At 45.1% G+C, this 19488-nt stretch overlaps 1 protein-coding gene across 1 annotated transcript in view; it reads left to right on the plus strand.

Moving 5' to 3' along the window:
- Nucleotides 1–19488, plus strand: part of scn4aa (sodium channel, voltage-gated, type IV, alpha, a) — a 171575-nt gene that overhangs the window by 53336 nt on the left and 98751 nt on the right. Inside the window, exon 2 of the mRNA XM_080213924.1 lies at nt 10610–10924. Coding sequence (XP_080070050.1) covers nt 10664–10924 — 261 coding nt within the window. The 5' untranslated portion in view covers nt 10610–10663. The remainder of the gene's footprint in view (nt 1–10609; nt 10925–19488) is intronic.

Below are 19488 nucleotides of genomic sequence, written 5' to 3' on the forward strand. Positions count from 1 at the left end.
ACGTTAAGGTGATGAAAGAACATTAAGCAAAAACAATCATCAATTTCAGCAGGCATTTTCTGGGTAGCCTGGCATAACTATGACCAAAGATCAGCTGAGACCCAGGACTAACAGGATAAACAGTTGTTCCACCAAAATTACTGTGAATATTTGGGAGAATCTCTGTGGAAGTTCTACCGCTAACAATTTCAATCTTTCCAATTTTCAAAGAAGTAGCAGCACACAGAAAGAGCAACCAACCTTTCGTTATCCTGGATATTTCTAATCCACTGTATTTAGAAGAGCTGCCAGCCCCAGTTAAGAGCTGGATTCAGTCACTCAGAACAAGGAAGGGAATGAAGTTAAACACTTTGGTTTAAATTCTTAACACTTGTGTTGATGTTTTCAAACAATGCTAAACTTTTTTGCATTATATAAACAGGATAAATGGTTCTGTTAAATGTTGACACTCACTTTCTCTCAGCACTGTGCTTGCAGTTCAGTTGTGAAATAAGGTGGCTCAGGCTCGGATTTAACTTTGTCAGTCACATCGCTGAGTCCGAACATTAGACCTGCTCCAAAGAGCTGAGCATAAAAATCTGGACTGAAACTTCGTACTGAGGGAGTGCTGTAATCATGGAAGTGCCATCTTTGAGATGAAATTTGATTTGATTTGATTTATTATTGTCACATGTATTAGTATACAGTGAAAAGGATTATTTCTTGCGCACCATACAGACAAAGCATACCGTTCATAGAGAAGGAAACGAGACCGTGCAGAGTGTAGCGTTCCAGCCATAGCTAGGATGTAGAGAAAGATCAACTTAATGCACCATTCAAAATAAAATATTGCACTGTTAGAGAGTTTAAAAGAGTTAGAATGAAGTTTTAGAAACATAGAACAAGAGTTAATGTAGTGTTAGAAGTTATGCTGGGCACAGCTTGCAAGAGGTTGCCTCGCTCTGGCGCCATCTTGAGAGTTATGTTAAGTGGAGGCCTTCTCTACCTTCTCAGGTGGATATGAAAGAGTCTCATGGCATTATCTTGAAGAGAAGGAGCAGTGCTGTCCTCCCTGGCCTGGCCTCAGCTAACTTCATTAAAGCACATTGGCTTGGACTTCCCGGTCGTGAAAGCGAGGCTGGAAAATTTGTACCTCATTTGGTCTGACCGAGCTATGGGTGGAATTTTACTGGCACGTCCACTCGAGGTTCGCACAGCCCCATCCGAGGCCAATGGGGAATGCTGTTCTCCAAGCCTCGCCTGTCCCCGGAATCGGGGCGGGTGTGCCGGTAAAATTCCAGCCAATGTGTCCATACTCACTAACATGAGCATCGGCAGCACAGGAGCACAGTGGTTAGCACTGCTGCTTCACAGGGACCCGGGTTCGATTCCCGGCTTGGGTCATTGTCTGTGTGGAGTTTGCACATTCTTCTTGTGTCTCCGTGGGTTTCCTCCGGGTGCTCCGGTTTCCTCCCATAGTCCACAGATGTGCGGGTTAGGTTGATTGGCCATGCTAAAATTGCCACTTAGGGCCCTGAGATGCACAGGTTAGAGGGATGTAGGGATATGGAGATCGGGCCTGGGTGAGATTGTGATCAGTGCAGACTCGATGGGCCAAATGGTCTCTCTCTGCACTGTAGGATTTCTATGATTTCTATATAGCAAGCAACTGAGCCGTACAGATCACACAGGCTTTGATCTCCTCCTGACTTAGCTGATCCCGGTCTAGATTACGATAAGGGTGATCAGCTTCACTTATGCCTTCAGTCAGGTCTTCTGTTCCCGATTTCCATCCAGCAATTCCTACTCAAAGTATTTTTGTTTGTGCTGTTACGACCACGTAACTAATTTGGTGAAATGTCTCCGCTATTCTCCCATTTTGGGTCTGACAGTAACGGGGGGCTGGATTCCCTGGCCTGGCAGATACTCTGGTCCCATCAAACCCTACTCCCCACGGCGGGATCCCCAGCAGCAAGACAAGCAAGCCCCACAAAGCGCCATAGGTATTGGCGGGACCGGATGATCCCACCAGCAGCCAATGGTGAGCTGTCCCCGCCACCAGAAAACACACTGGGTGGGCCAGGAAACGCCAGGCATGGTTTTTCTTTGTGAATTTCGAGAGAATCTGTTTCACTAATGCTGCAAGAGTCCCACTGTTCGTACTTTCAGATTGTGAGTCAGACAGATTTTCTTCAGTTAAACAAAGAGCAAGTTAAGTTTATTAAGTACACAGAGTGCTAGCAGTTAGAAGTCTACCCCAGGGGGTATCGGAGGAACTGACACACCTGGTTAAGTACCAGGCAAAGTCTCCCTGATTGGCCCATCAATTGGATGTTTAATCAGGGAGTTCATACTCCAATAGGCCAACCTCAGTGGTCTGATTGAAATCATTACAATATTGTTTCTTGGCTGGTCTTGATGTAGTGGTTCCACATTGTGGCTGCTTTGTTCAGTTATCTTCCTGGGTATAACTGAAGCAGATTTCCACATGTTATTCCCGAACAATTTTGGTTTGCTGATTATTTCTCTTCTCAGGATGGTTACTTTGCAAATCTGGGCACAATACCCTTGAGGGAGCTGAATTTTAAAAAGCTAGGTAAGTTGCAATCACTCTTCATATCTCATATACATTCATCTGGGCCAAAACACAAATTAGTACAGACAGCAGAATAAGAGGATAGCTTAAAGTTCTTCTTACAGTTCATGAAGAAGATAACACAAAGGAATATGTGTGGAATATGTCTGTAGAGGCAGAATTCCCTTCACCAAAATCCTTTTGTTTATAAGCATCTAACAGCAGTACACAGAATGCTGGCAGTTAGCAGTCTGGTCTGGGGGTATCAGAGGAATTGACACACCTGGTTAAGTACAAGGCCAAGACTCCCTAGTTGGCCCATCAATTGGATGCTTCACCAGGGAGTTCATATTCCAACCTCAATGGCCTGATTGAAGTCATTACAATATGGTTCTTTGGCTGGTCTTGATGTAGTGGTTCCACATTGTCGCCATTTTGTCTTCCTGGGTGTAACTGAAGCAGATTTCCACATTTTATTCCCAAACAATCTTGGTTTGCAGGTTATTTCTCTTCTCAGGATGGTTACGTTGTAAATCTGAGCACAATACCCCTGAGGGAGAGAAAAAGAAGAGACAAATACCTTCAGTTGACTATTTCAGTGTAGCGTTATCTTGATCTCTCACCTGCTTGGTAAACAGTCTTTCAAGTACCCTGCTGGCTGTGTGTTCCAGAGAAATTTGACTAACACATGTTTGCTGCAGTCATTATTATAGAACACATATTTTGATGGCTTATCTCAGAAACATTATTATTCCGCAGGTGGAGGTCCACCTCGTTGTCAAACGAGGGGCATGCACACGGTGGGTCGTGCGTGGGCTGCTCTTGGAGGTTCCGGGAGTGGCCTAGTAATTCGTGTCGGTGTGTGTGCTTGATCCTGGACCGGTAGACGGGCACCGCAACAGCTCGGTGACTAGCACTGCTAGCTGTGCAGATACATGGATTTGGGCCTGTGTCTGTGGGAGTTTGTGCATTCTCCCTGTGGATGTGTGGGTTTCCTCCGGGCGCTCCGGTTTCCTCCCACACCCCAAAGATGTGCTCTTAGGCTGATTGGTTTTACCAAATTGACACTATTCTCCCCTGAATCTGGCTAAGTCAGGGGTTCTATTCGTAGACACGCAGGGTAGAATAGGTGTAGGGTGATGCGGCGGCGCGGGCTTGTTGGGCCGAAGGGCCTGTTTCCCGTGCTGGGTTGTTCTTTGTTCTTTGTTTAAACATACGCAAAGTTTCAGGATAGTTTAAAGGCAACAGGAAATGGGGCAGAATTCTCCCATCTGGGACTAATCCTCCCATGGAAGGGGTGGGAATGGGGAGTTTCCCACTGCTGAGGCCAGTGGTAACTACGCCATATCTTCCAACCCCAACCTCATTAATAATACATTCTGGGGTTTAATGCCATACTTATGGTGGGGCAGGCATAATGTTACCCATCCTGTCATCATGTCTGGGCACCATATTGAAAAGTGTCCAACATGATTGACCCAGCGTTGAATAAAGAGGATGGATTTCCAGGAGCACTCTTAGGCTGGAAGGTAGGCTTCCTCGGTGATGCTGAATCTGGAAGATCCACCTCTTGATGCCTTCTCCACCCACTACTGTGGTGTTCTGCACAGTTGATAGCTCACTTGACATTCATTACAAGGCCCGTGTAGCAAGAGCACTTGAATAAAACATCAAGGTACCGACAGGGATGGAGACCCTGCAATCCAACATGAGTGAGCACCTTGAGAAGAGGAGGAGAGAAAGTTCGAGAGCAGAAAGGGAACGATATGTAGCAAGAGATTTTTACATTTTAGTTCATTTCAAGAACATGATTTAGTTTTCAGAGTGAGACTTGATTTGATTTATTGTTGTCACATGTATTGGGATACAGAGAAAAGTATTGTTTCTTGCGTTCTATAAAGACAAAACATACTGTCCATAGTACATATGGAAGAAGGGAAGGAGAGGAAGCAGAACACAGAGGGCGATTCTCCCAAAAATCTTTACTTGTCAAATTTGCATACAAAATTGGAGTAAATCCCGCTGGTTTATTCTATGGAAGTTTCAAAGTGAGTCTTCCACATCTGTGCACTGCAGAGTGCACTAGTGTGAATCACTCCAAAAATCTGTGGATAGGGGCTATTCCCACTGGAAAGGCCGGCAGCATAGTGCTGAGCGAGCCACTGCACATGCACAGAGCTGTCAGAGCTGAGATTGGTGCATGCGCAGTAGCCCCTGTCTGTCAGCCTCCCAATCGCTGACTGGTTTGATTGCTAGCCAATCTCCCCCACAACCTGATCGCTGGACCACCTCCCCCCCCCCCCCCCCCCCCCCCCCTGCCCCCGCCACAAACATGCCGGGGTCAGCCTTGACCAGCCTCCGTCCCCTAATGGCAGCCCTGACCCACCAACCCACAGTCGCAACCCATCCGGCAGGCCAATCCCTCCCCCCCCACCATCTCAATGGCCAGCTTTGATCACTGGCCTCCCTCCTTTTGTCACTAAGCTCAAAGCAGAGTAGCAGTGGAAACCCCTTCCCCCACAGATCTCTCCCAGAAACCTGGACCCCATCAGGCACTGCCTGATTAGGCCCCACCCTCTTGGCACTGCCCAATGCCCGGTGGATAGTGCTAAGGTCCCCCTGGCCTTTGGCACTTTGCCCTTTGGACAGTGCTGGAGGCCCAAGCTGGCAATGCCCAAGGTGGCAATGCCTGGGGGCACCACCCAGTAACCAACCCTTTGGGGGGCCTCAATTGCCCCCCACTTCACTCCAGCGGCTGCCAGTCCCCTGCAACTGGAGAATTGCCCCCATAGCGTTGCAGTTACAGATCATGTGAAGGGAAATATAAACTTAATGTAAGATAGCTTCATTCAAAAGTCTGATGGTAGCAGGGAAGAAGAATTCTTGAATCAATTGGTATGTATTCTCAGACTTTTGTATCTTTTTCCTGACAGAAGAAGGTGGAAGAGAGAATGTCTGGGTTGGGTGGGGTCCTTAATTATACTGGCTGCTTTTCCGAGGCAGCGGGAAGTGTAGACGGAGTCAACAGATGGGAGGCTGGTTTCCGTGATGGATTGAGCTATGTTCTCAAATGGATGGGCAAAGTGAAAGTTGGTGATAAGTTCTGGAATTTAATTCAAGAAGTGTTTGTTCTAAATACACTTGATTGTACTGTTCTCCTATTACGAGACCCGTGCTGGGACCACAGTTCTCAATGCGTGACTTGTGTACGGTTAACAACAACACAAAGGCGAACCCATCAGGTTCGCTAAGGCTGGTAAGCAGGGTGACCCAGTGAAAACAGGCATTTGTGGTAATTCAGCTACAAAATCCAGTAGCAATATAGCCAGAAATAGGGAAGGTATCATGGACTGTCCTTTATATCAACAGATATATCTGACCCACATGCAAATTGTTCAGATTGAATTGTCTGCTCCTGTTCCAATGTTTCTACAGCTGCAAGTATTATTCTCTCTAAAACAGTCTGACTTTGGAAGCTGAATATTGCCTGAGTAGGAATCTCTGAACATGAATTAATGTAAAGAATGGTCAGACTAGAATAAAACATGTGCATTAAATCAAGGCAATGGCTATTTGTTCTGGTAAACCTCGTTAAATGGATGTTAAAGTTCATGTGAAGATGGGCAGGGTGTTGTCCCAGTGTATCCTACCTAAAATTCCCTCTCCTAGCCAATATTGCTGAAAGCAGAGTAACTGGCGATGAACCTGTGATGACGGGTCATCCAGACTCGAAATGTTGGCTCTCTTCTCTCTCCACAGATGTTGTCAGACCCGCTGAGATTTTCCAGCCTTTTCTGTTTTTTTTTGGCCATCCACCTCAGCACTGCTTCAAGGATCTGCTTGCAGACAAATTGACTGCCACATTTGTCTACAAAGTAAGTCACTGAATGTTAAGGATGATTGGTGAATTGTGAAGCGGTCTGGGATGTGGGCGGCACAATGTCAGTGATGGCGAGAGCTCTGGCTGTGAATATAATAAAAAACAGAGAACAAAGAAAATTACAGCACAGGAACAGGCCCTTCAGCCCTCCAAACCTGCATAGACCATGCTATGTGACTGAATTAAAACCCCCTACATTTCCAAAGATTATATTCCTCTATTCCCACCCTGTTCGTGTACTTGCCCAGATGCCTCTGGTCTGTTCTGGTCTATTCACATGCAATGAATGCAAAGAACACAATGGGTTGATGCACCCAGAGCATGGAAACAGCAAAATGCAGGCTGCTCCCTTGGTCAAAGCCACTATGAGGGGATGCTGGTCGGAAGTGAGACATAACTGGAGAAAGGACCGTGATTGGGCTTCCTTTATGTTCATCTGAGTGTCCAGCAATGACCAAGACTTGAAGCAGCTCATCCACCATTCCCTCAGTCCATTCCTTAAATGCAAGAGGGACAAGACTAATGGAACACACAGAAGAAAAGGAGAGTGAAAATTTAGACATCTGAGTTGGCAACATTGTTGCCAACCATTTTCCATTGAAGATTTCTTTAACTGAAGAAGTTTAGAGACTAAACTTGCTAAGGTTCCACTCTGCTGCTAAACTGTTAGATGGAACCATGACTGCTGACTGCAAAGCTAAACTGACCTATTCCCAAACTCAAAGGTGGGCGTCTCTGCAATATGGGAACAGGGGGCTTGTGTTTGGAGTTTCACGCCAAGTTACTAGCAGAAAATCAGAGGGTTACTCTAGAATGTGGGGGAAGCTAAGGGTCTTGTTCAGGATGAAGATAATATCATAAAATTTTTAATGAAACAAGCATGCAGTGTGCAGTCTCTTCTTGGTTTACTGAGAGCCTGAGCTGCAAGTTCTTAGGGGTTCTTAGTATCAATATAATCGGTCAGAATGTATTGTCTGGTGGAGCAGAGTCAACAGGACATATTCTATTCCTGTGCCTTCTTGAGGTGTTCTTATGGTCATAAGATGCTGTATGAAATGCATACCGGCCATCAACGCTCTGGGACTTTCTTTGGACATGTTTTCAAACTGCTGCCCATTTGTTAAAGGGATGGCTTCTCTCAAAGCCATCAGAGTTTCAGATGGAGGGTGAGTGGAACAGAATCCTCCTGGACTCATTTTTCCTCCATGGATGATTATGAATCCTCCCCACTCCAGGAACTTTCTCCCCTTGAATCTTGCACCTCACTGTTTGTAGATCCTACAATCATCACATCAGCACAACCAAACACCACGCATGATAAACAGAATATAAACATTAATGCCCGTGGAGTCTTTTCCCAATGAGTGCTTCTGCTCTTCAGCTCTTTTGCAAGAACATCTCAAGGAGAACAGAACATACTTTGAACTTCCTGCTGGAATGGGCAAGATGACGGTAGGGATGGTGGCACAGAGTGGGGGGGGGGATGGGATAGGATGGCGTGTCAGCTAGGAGAATTGAGTGGTAGTTCTCTCGTTAGATCCCCACTGTGGGAAAATTGTCTCACATTTAGTTGGTGGGGGAAGGGTGGCAATGGCCCAAAATGGAAATCCCACCTGCCGATGGGGGACGGTCAGTTAGACTGGTTAATGAGTCATATTTAGTTCTAAGTACACTGGGGTTTAATGGTGGCTCAAGGTTTTAATGGGACTCGTGCAGGTCTCTCATCCCTCCCAAAAGCTGCCTAGCAAATCCTATCATGCTTCCCAGTTGCCAAAGTGTTTGGGGTAGGGATGCCTCATGTCTGGGCAATCAGTGACTGATCAAGGGACCCAGCATCATGGAGAGTGGGGGGGTGGGGGGGCGGGGTTCACTGCTTTTGTTTTTGACCCTCTCCCTCCTCCCCTCCCCCTCTCCCCTCCTCCCCTCTCCCCCTACTCCCCTCCACCCCTCTCTCCCATTACTCTCCCCCTCTCCGTCCCCCTCTTCAATTGTGTCCATCAAACTGGCTCCCAAATGACGGAAGAGAAGTCTACAAATGACCAACATCGAAGGTCTGAAGCATCCGATGATAGGAGACCAATTCTAACAATGCCCCAGAAAAAAACTTTCAAACTTCAATCAAGAAAGAAGTGTGTCCACAGTGCTTGGGATTTTCTTAAATCCAATATCATTAACTTCCACAGAGGCACTTCTGTCAGGAAACATCAGGATTGGTTTAATGAAAATGATGAGAATATCAATGAACTGATTGATCGTAAATTCAAGACATTCTCCACACGGTGGAATGACCCCAACTCAAAGCAAAAAAAAATTTGTCTTACCAACAAATAAAGGCCAAAGTACAAAGTGCATCCATGACATGTAGAATATGTGGTAGACGGATAAGGCAAAGAAGATTTAACATCTCACTCACATGAATGACATCTTTTCTTCTTCACTGCCGCAAAGGTCATTTGTGGCCCAAGTGTTCAGTGGCCCACTTTCTGAATCCTAACGACAGGGAAGATCTAAGCAAGAGAAAGGGAAGACCTTTTCAATCAAGAATCAATCGGTGAAAAGGGTGTTTTCAACTCCGTCCCACTACATCCAGTTAGAGATGAACTTTGAATTCCGCCAATGCCCATGGACGGGAAGAAAGCTTCACACAAGTGAAGAGCAATGAGGCAGTGGAATCCCCACTGAATGTTTTAAGTACAGAGGAGAGGAATTACTATAACTTCATGCCTGGTGCCTGTTACGCACTGCCAGTGTGCCTGGCTGGCAGTGCCAGGGTGCCTAGTGGGTAATGCCTGGGTGCCAGGCTGGCACTCAGGCTGGCACTGCCCAAGGGGAACCATCCCTGCCCCTGACCTCCCAGGGAGGCTTCAATGTCCTCTGGTCCCACAAGCAAGGTCATCATGTCTGGTCCCTGTTGATGGGAACCATTCGTGATCCACGGTGTGGACCTTCCCCAGTGGGAGCAGAACCTTTACTGAGTCCCGACAATTGAGTCCCAGGCTCACTAAATAGATGCTAATAAGTATTAACATAATGTGATCAGCCTTGTGCCATTTCCCGGCATGAGCATGATTGTATCCAAAAAAAATGAACAGGGAAGAATCCTGTTTTTTCCCCCTGCTCCACTTAAATTTCCCAATCCACTGCATTAGTTGGGCAGCGCAGCAAGCTGGAAAAGTCACGCCCATTGAATAGAGACACCAACATTCGTGTCGACTGACAAGTGTACACCATAAGCATCAAGGCTGTGATGAATAAATGTGTCTTTCCTTTTACTTCTATTGATGGGCAAGTTGGTTTTGGAGATTTTTACCACCCAAAGGAGATGCAAAGTGTTTGGGCAACCTAATCCTTGGAAGGGCCCTCAAACTGACATTGGGCCTATCATTGCCATATTCAAGGGGTTAATGTCTGTTTTACCTACCCACATTGAGTGCCTGAAAATAGCCTATGGTCAAACTAGCATCAGGCTTTCTTGGGGAGCAGGTGCTAACCCAGTAAAAGTTACCCCTTTTGTGCCAGTTTTCCTCTAGAAGAAACAGATGACCAATCCCTGTGCTGGTGTCTTATGAACTGAGCAATTTAATAAAACAGATGAATAATAATGAGCATGTATTATTTCTCATAGAAATCCAAAACATTAATTTTTTTAAATCATTTTTTGCAGTTTATTCCAGTTGAGTCTGAACTCTTTGACATTGGTTCTGGATGGTTATGCCGGGGTGGCAGAGTGGTTTAGCACTGCTGGCTCACAGCACCAAGGGGTTTGTGTTCAATTCCAACCTTGGGTGACTGTTTGTGTCAAGTTGGCATGTTCTCCCCTTGCCTGGGTGGGTTTCCTCCCACAGTCCAAAGATTGTAGGTTAGGTGGATTAACCATGGTGAATGTGTGGGATTATGGGGATAGGGTGGGGAAGAAGTGGGTCAGACACTCTGTCAGAGAGTTGATGCAGACTTGATGGACCGAATGGCCTCCTCCGGCACTGTATTGTAAACACATAACAGTATTCTTCACAGAGTTGAACCCGGTGATGATGGATTATTGACTTTGATGGAACTGCTCCATTTTTATTGAGTTCAGCATTATAATTGTTCTAGTCATTGCATATTATTACTGATGAATGGAAGTATTCTATATGTAAAATCTACGTTTCTGTTTTTTATGTTCCCCATCACAGCTGTTTTGCTGAGGAGATTGATAGACACAAATCGAAGGGTTACAGAATGAGAAGATGGCGTGTTTCCTCAAACATCCGGGGCCTGACAGTTTACGCCGATTCACCAGAGAATCTTTGGCTGAGATTGAGAATAGAATTGCTAAGGAAAAAGCTGAAGCAGCAACAAAACCTCCCTCAGAAGAAGAAGTTGATAAACCCCAGCCCAAAAGTGACCTTGAGGTTGGCAAACCCCTGCCATTCATTTATGGCGATCTCCCTCCAGAATTAATTGGTGAACCTCTAGAGGAACTGGACCCCTTCTACAGTTCAAAGAGAGTAAGATTCATTATTTCTACAGTAACCTCAACTTCTGAAAGTGAAAGAGATGTGGAGGTGGTTTATTATAATGGCAGGAATCAGTTATAATGTATATCCCATGTGCGGATATACCTGGTAATTCAGGAATAACCAGATAAAGAGAGAAAGCTTTTCTCTACTTCTAAAAAAAATTTGAAAATCTTGTGTTTTAAAAGAATTGGATGACATTAAAAGCACACCAAAAATAGTGGGGAACAAGCCAGTCAATGCAAGTGATAAAGTGGTCAATAAACAAAAAGTACGAGATAAACTAATTGACTAAATGCGCACAAATCCCCTGGATCTATGGGCCTATATCCTAGAATTTGAAAGAACCAACTGCCGAGATGCTGGATACATTGGTTATGGTGTTCCAAAATTCCCTAAATTCTAAAGTTGTCCCAGCGAATTGAAGGTTAACAACAGTAATGTCACTGTTCAAGAAAGGAATGAGAACAGGAAGCTAAGGCCAGTTAGCCTAATACCACTTGTTGAAAACGTATGGGAATCTATTATTAAAGAGGGGACAAGACACTTGGAAAATCATAATGTAATTAGGCAGAGTCAACAGAGGTTAGTGAAAGGGTTATATCTCACAGACTTACTGAACGTCTTTGGGGAACTAACTAGTGGGGTAAATGAAGGGGAACTCATGGATGGAATATATCTGGATTTCCAAAATGTCCTTCAATAAACTGCCACATGTTATAATCCAGGTCGGAAACTCCGAAGTGTTTTATAAAGTCCATCTGGATCATAAGTTTTGCGATTTGAATTTGGCTAGATACTTCAGCTATGATTCCACCACTCCCACCAGTAAACTTTTATCAAAGAAAGTTTATTTAAGAATACAGTTAACGCATAGAAAGAAAATTAGCAATAACTTTTACCAATTACAAACAAGAAAAAAAAGCAACCATTATATTGTATAAATTGTAATCAGTTAAAACTGATCCAACACAACAAAATCTCCTTATAAACCCACACCTGCAACAGGTTTAGCACAGAAAATAAGAATGCTTACATAATGCTGGAACTTAGTCCGTTGGCTGGAGAATTGGAACTCTGATTTCTCAGCCTTGTAGCTTCCAGCAGACTCGAGGTAGAGAAAATGCCACTGCTGGCCTCCAGCTTTTAGCCAGCAAGAGACAGAGGCAATCCTTGCTTCTAGTTATTAGCTAGCAAACCACCAAGAAGACCTGCTTCCAGCTAGCCAGTAGAATTTACAATACCAAGGAGAGTGAGAGACAAATCTTGCCTGCAGCTTTAAAAGAACGTTCTCTGACTCTGAACCAAACTGAAAGGAAAAGAACTTCTGCCATCTGACCTGTCAATCATTCTTCACCCTAACAATTCAAAAAGCCGTAAACCCCCAGTGTATTAGACCCAGAGTAAAAATAAACAAAGCCCCTTTTAAACCATTTGAGCAGCAATAAAAGACATCTAAGCGGACAGCCAGTGCCATAATAAAAAAACTGCTTACAAACTGAAGAGAACATGATTTTTAAAAAATGCATTTCTTAAAGGTACAATGGGGTCATACACATAAAAGATTATTTTGCAAGATAAGGACTTAGGGGCCCAATGGGTAATATGGATGAATGGATAGAAGATTGGTTAGTAGACAGAAAGCAGAGAGGAAGAATAAATGGGGTGCTTTTAAATTGGCAGGTTGTAACTAGTGGAGTGCCACAAGGTCAGTGCTGAGGCCTCAGCTATTTGCAGTCCATACTGATGACAGATGAACCAAGAGTTTGCTGCTGACACAAAGCTATGTGGGGCAGTAAGCAGTGAGGAGAATTGCAAAATAATATAGATAGATTAAGTAAGTAAGCAATACATGACAGATGGAGAATAATATAGAAAATGTGAAGTTCTTCAATTTGGTAGGTAGAATGGATGGCACGATGGCACAGTGATGAGCACTGCTGCCTTACATTGCCAGGGACCTGGATTCAATTCCCGCCTTGAGTCACTGCCTGTGTGGAGTTTGCACATTCTCCCGGTGTCTATGTGGGTTTCCTCCGGATGCTCCAGTTTCCCCCCCACAGTCCAAAGATGTGTGGGTTAGGTTGATTGGCCATGCTAAATTGACCCTAATGTCAGTGGGTTAGGAGAGTAAATATGTGGGGTTATAGGGTTAGGGCCTAGATGGCATTGTGGTTGGTGCAGACTCACTAGGCTGAATGGCCTCCTTCTGCACTGTAGGGATTCTATGAATATAAAATTTAATAATTTTTAAATGATGAGAAACTCTTGAATATTGAGGTTCAGAGGGATTTGGTTGTTCTTAGAGAAGTACGGAAAAAATTAGCATGCAGGTGCAGTAGGAAGGGAAATTGTATGTTGAACTTAACTGTAAGAGGGCTGGAGAAGAAGCATAAGAGAGTCTAACTGCAATTGCACAAGGCTTTGCTCAGATTACACCTGAAGAAATGTGCAAAGCTTTGGTCTCCTCATCTCAGGAAGGATATACTTGCCTTGGAGGCGGTGCAGAGAGTGGGCTTAACAAGATGGCTTCCTGGAATGACAGGGTTGTCCTTTGATGAGACATTGAGTGGAACAGGGCTATAACCTTGGAAGTTTAGAAGCATGAGAAGTTGTCATGGAAACATTTACGATTCAGAGGGGCTTTGACAGGGTAAACACTGAGAAGGCGCTACTCTTGGTTGGAAAGTCAAGGAGTGGGATTTTCCAGCTGCCCTTGCCCCAAAACGAGAAAATCCTGCCCAAAGTCAATGGACCTTTGCATAATCTGCCCCCCTACAACTCCCATGGTGGACAAGATGAGAAAACTCCCCTCGAACAAGGGATTTAAGACCTCATGATTTAAGACTGAGATGAGCAGATTTTGTTTTTAATTCTGTACCCCCCAGGGATGTGAATGCTGAGTATGTTCAAAGCTGCGAGACAGATAAATCTTCAGACTCGGGAGTGGGGTGGGAGAGTTACAGCTGAGGTCAAAGATCACTCAGGATCTTATTAAACAGACGGACCATACTTGCTCCTATTTCTTATGTGAATCAAAATACCAATAGGTTCTCCCTTCTGTCGGGTTAGATAAAATCTCGTTACCACACGCTGAAGAATATTCGAAGCAGTAAAGGCTTTGTGTATAAAACAATTGTGTGTGCTTCTGTCTCGCAACCTAAGATGTAAGATAGAGTTTTTGCTTAAGGTGCACTTGGCAGTCTGGGTGATAACTGTGCTCAAAATTGCCCCGATTTTCTGAAGTAAAGTTATGATTCAAATTTCTATTGAAATTCATTTGCAAAATCATAAAGGTAAAAGCTTTCATGAACCAATATGTGGGCATGTCTTTTTCCAATGTAATTAATTGTTTTGTTTTCCTTTTATTAAAAATATGCCTCGATGTATTTGAGAGTCTATTAATGCAGCTGAACATAGATTTATCACAGAATATAAACATTTTTAATCAGTGTTTAGTCAACTAATCAATGGCTAGTTTTATTGGCCATGGTAAATTGCCTCATAATGTTGGGGGATTAGCAGGGTAAATATGTGCGGTTATGGTCAGTGCAGACTTGATGGGCCAAATGGTCTCCTGCACTGTAGGGATTCTATGATTCTCCACTCTCAGCCACTGATTTTTAAAAGCTCGAACGACAATACAGAAACTGCTTACTAGTTTAATTGGTATACAATGGTCAGTTTCTCAGTAAATTAGATGTTTTTTAAAATATTTTTAAGCTTTCAAAATGTGCCTTGCCCCACAAAATAAGGTTTAAATTTTAAATCTCCCTTGAATTGCAGCAAACAGAAGCAATTAGCAGAAGGCGAGGTGGTGGCCAAGTGGTATTATTGCTAGACTATTAATTCAAAAACTCAGCTCATGTTCTGCATACCTGGTTTCAAATCCTGCCACGGAATTTCATAGATAGAACCCCACAGCGCAGAAAGAGGCCCTTCGAGTCTGCACCAAACACAATCCCACCCAGGCCCTACCCCCATTTCCTTACATATTATCCCCACTAATCCCTCTAACCTACACAATCCCTGGACACCAAGGGGCAATTTCTTAGCATAACCAATCAACCTAACCTGCACATCTTTGGACTGTGGGAGGAAACCGGAGCACCTGGAGGAAACCCACACAGATACGAGGAGAATGTGCAAACTCTACATAGACACTGACCCGAGCCAGGAATCAAACCCAAGATCCTGGAGCTGTGAAGCAGCAGTGCTAACCACTGTGCTACTGTGCCGCCCAATTTGATTTTAAAAAAATCTGGAACTAAAAGTCAACTGATGACCATGAAATTATTGTCCATTGACGGAAAAATCCATCTGATTCACTAATGCCCATTAGGGAAGGAAATCTGCTGTCCTTACTTGGCGTGGCCTACATGTGACAGCAGAGTCACAATAATGTGGTTGACTCTCAACTGCCTTCTGATACAGCCTAGCAAGCCACTCAGTTCAAGGACGACTAGGGCTGGGCAATAGATGTTGGCAGAGATGGCATTTGTCCCACGAACGAATGTGTGTGGGTTTCCTCCGGGTGCTCCTGTTTCCTCCCACACTCCAAAGATGTGTGGGTTAGGTTGATTGGTCATGCTAAATTTCCCCTTAGTGTCAGGGAGGACTAGCAGGGTAAATGGGGTTATGGGGACAGGATCTGGGTGAGATTGTGACCAGTGCAGACTCGATGAGCCAAATGGCCTCCTGCTGCACTATAGGGATTCAATGAATAAAACAAGTGCAGAAACCTGCCACAATGATTAATCTGACCTGGGTGTGGGGCTGATTTGTGAATAGGGTTTACTTCCAGCAGCATGTTTTTTAAACCTTAGTAAAAGTTTGCAAAGTTCTGTTTGTACTGCCTGTAATTTGCGGTTCAAGTTCTTTAAATTTTGTGCTGGGTTTATGGTTTTCAGGCAAATTGTAGGCACAGCTGAGCAACGATCTCACCTTGTTCTCCTGACCCCATAATTTGTAGTTGCGATTGTTCCTTCTCTGCTCAAACATGTGGAAGTTTGACCACCACCTAGCATCTGTTTTCCAGTTTCTAAACAGCATAAACAGCAGACTAAACCCCCAAACAGTGTATCGCAGTGCGCTGATCCTCAGCAGCACTCCCCATATCTCACCTGCCTTGAGTAAAATGAGGCCCAATGCCCCATAGCAGGGCACACACCTCATTCAGGCAGAGTGTTGTACTATGTGCTGCTAAATTTTGCACTTTTCATCCACTAATTGGAACATTAATCAGCAGCAAATGATTTGCTACTTTGGCAAGAGGATGCAGCCAATGGATTCCCTTGATTCTCTTCTTCCTGTGCTGTTGATGACAGTGAATTGTTTCTAAGGGCTCTATTTTACTATTTTAATTTTAAGTGCTGAGCAGACTTGAAACTGGGAGTGTTTCAGGTCTGACTTTTAGATCCGTTCCCAGGTGCCCCCATAAGCACTCTGCCTGAAAAAATATCAGCAATTCTGAATCATTCTACAGAAGCTTGTGGGCGGGACTTAACCTGCCCGAAATCCTGCGGCTCCCACTGGTGTCGCCAACTGCGCGTGCGCAGAAAAAAAGGATAGAATAGGGCTCTCCTGCCACACCGCTCCCAGGCTGGATAATGCCTCCCGCTGGCCCCCACAGACATTGCCCCAACCACACAACATTATTGACTCCCCTCTCCCCCACCCCTTTCCCCCCCTCTGATCTCAGACTGAGTGGCAGCAGACCCTCCTTTCCCCCTCACTGATCATAGGAAGAGTGGCAGCAGACCCCCCTCCCCCTCACTGATATCAGGCAGAGAGCCATTGGATGCTTGGCACTTACCTCCTCACTAACTAGAGTGCCCGAATCAGACTTTTGTAGAACATGTCTGTTTTGTGCCAATTTTGGATGGGCGAATGCAGTGGTAAAGGGAGAAGTGCTGGTAAGGTTGGGCATGTAGCCCATTAACTCAATCTAAATGCATGCAAATGCATTTAAATAGCTGTCATGTCCATTTTGGGCCTTGGTAAAGGGGGAACCAGCGCAGATACTTGTGATACTCGCCTCTCACCCAATTTTTACCATGTTTTTGTGCCCAAAAACAGGCACAACTTGATAGCAAAATCAGGCCCTAAATGTAGAAGCTGTAAATTTTTTATGGGGGAGTCCCTACATTGCTCTTCACTCCACCAGTGCTTTCCCCACCATTGCTCTTCCCCAAAGACAATCTGCAGCAGAGAGAATGAAGTACTTGAACATTGTGGGTGTGACCCTATCTTTTCTGTCTGCGCCTTTGCTGTAGCACAGGGTAGGCCAGAGGGTGGACCATGTGAACCTGGGCTCTTGGCGGCTGATGTTGCATATCCAAGTGATGAGTCATTTGGAGCTGTCAATTTGGAGACCACAGCACATGGGAATGACGTGACTGCGTTTGGTTTCCTGTCACTGCATTTTCCAGTTGTCTTTGGTGGAAGGCAAGTTGATGGAATAGGTATGAATGCAATAAAGTACCCCAGTCATTATGTCCTTTTTTGTAAATTTGCTTCTCCGGACAAAAGTCTTTATACAACACCGTGGCATGGTGGCACCCATTGCTGCCTCACAGTGCCAGAGTTCCAGGTTCAATTCTGGCCTTGGGTCACTGTCTGTGTGAAGTTTGCACGTTCTCCCTGTGTCTGCGTGAGTTTCCTGCGGGTGCTCCACTTTCCTCCCACAGTCCAAAGATGTGCGTGTTAGGTTGATTGACCTTGATAAATTGACCCTAGAGTCCAGGGGATTAGTAGGGTAAATTCATGGGATTATGGGAATAGGGCCTGGGTGGGATTGTGGTTGGTACAGACTCAATGGGCTGAATGGCCTCCTCCTGCACTGTAGGGATTCGATGAACAGATTACCCATTGCAGGTTCAAATGTTCTTTTATCTGTAGCTTTACATGGGAAAAATACAAAACAACTTCAGAAAGTGCCAAAGAAAATGCCTAAATGAATGTAAAAAGAACTGATGGTGTCCATGGCATGTTTATTGCGGTGCAAAGTACACATTGCGTGTGCACTATCTGCCGCTGTTTGCATGTGGGTATTAATTGTTGCTGGGATTTAATTCCTGATTATAGCCCACTCCCCTCGCAAGTGAAGTACTGTAACTGTGACAAATGTTACATTATTCTTGTTTTGTTGTTTTATTAAACAGTAAATTGGTGTTTACATTTATTAACAACATCAGTTGGAATTCTCCATTTTGTAATCTAAGTGCAGTGGTGGGTGACTCTGGCAGCACCATTCCCAGAATGACATGGACTAATTACGCACAAGCAAGTATCTCTCTGGTTCACCTTCTGGGTTGGAGCTGATGCACCAGCCCGCGCTGAGGTGGTGGGTTTGAAGGTCTGGGCACCATACTTAGATGTGAGTCCAACACACTCACATCAGTGTCTCTAGCCCACTTTTCACCTGGAGACTGATTAAGATGGCATCCAGCCAGAAGCAAAAGACCACCTCTCTCAAGAAGAAGGCAGCACCTCACTTAACCCATCGGGTCCTCAATGCTTTGATCCGAGGAGTCTGGGTGCAGATGCTTGTCCCCTACCCAGGGGATGGTTCCAGGAAGCACCAGATCATCACCTCTCTGGTCTGGGAGGCTGTCACCCAGGAAGTCAACAATTATGCCCATATCATAACACAGTGCGGGAAGTGGATCAGTGATCTTAGTAAGTGAGTGTGCAACTCAAGAAGGAGCCCCGTAGCCCAGCTTAGCTGTCCTCCTACACAGTCTCATACCCCTCCCACACAGAACCAATCTTACTTTTGCCTTTCCACAATATTATTCTAGAACCTCAAGAAGATGCTACACCTAAACTTCACCTATACCAGTTTACCAGGAGCTTCACAATATACAGATAGAACTGCCTCCTGTTATCCTCTATCACCTCCATTAATATTGGTTCCCATCACCGAATGGTGGACATTCACACCGTCTCTTCCCAAATCCATTGCCTGTGAAACATCCATGTCCCACATGGATGGAGCTGGAATGGTGAGGGCTCATGATGGCAGGCAGAGGTGTAAGGGGTGGATGGAACAATGGAAGACAGAGGGGAGACTGAGGGGAGACAGAATTACATGGAAATCTCACAAAGAATGGGATCAAAGGGATACCACATTGGAAGGGGGCGGAAAAAGACTCAGATGCAGTTGGTAGAGGTCCAAGTAGGGCATGGGCGCCTCACAGGTGGGGCTTGGGGGAAGGGTGATTGAATTGGGGAGCAGCCTTTCACTTGAGGCTGCTATCTTTTTCCCGCTGAGTTGCTGACATCCTGCACAGTCCGGTGAAGAGAGGTGGGCTGGAGGGATGAGTGTGCTGGACTGGAGTTTAAATATGGCGTCGTGACCTTTGAATCCGTCAGTTGACGGCTGGCGGACAACTCAACTGCGGGCCTGCCAGGTGACTGAGAGAGGAATGCACCTCGCAGGCACATTAAGGTATTAATGGTGTTAATGAGGTTTCAAGCACAGAGTCCGGCATTAGATCCCGCTATCCTAGCCAGCGGGAAAGGTGATACCACAGCTACCCATCACTACACTT

This window comes from Carcharhinus amblyrhynchos, chromosome 27, assembly GCF_965287045.1.
Source record: "Carcharhinus amblyrhynchos chromosome 27, sCarAmb.v2.hapA, whole genome shotgun sequence".
NCBI classification, from domain to species: domain Eukaryota; kingdom Metazoa; phylum Chordata; class Chondrichthyes; order Carcharhiniformes; family Carcharhinidae; genus Carcharhinus; species Carcharhinus amblyrhynchos.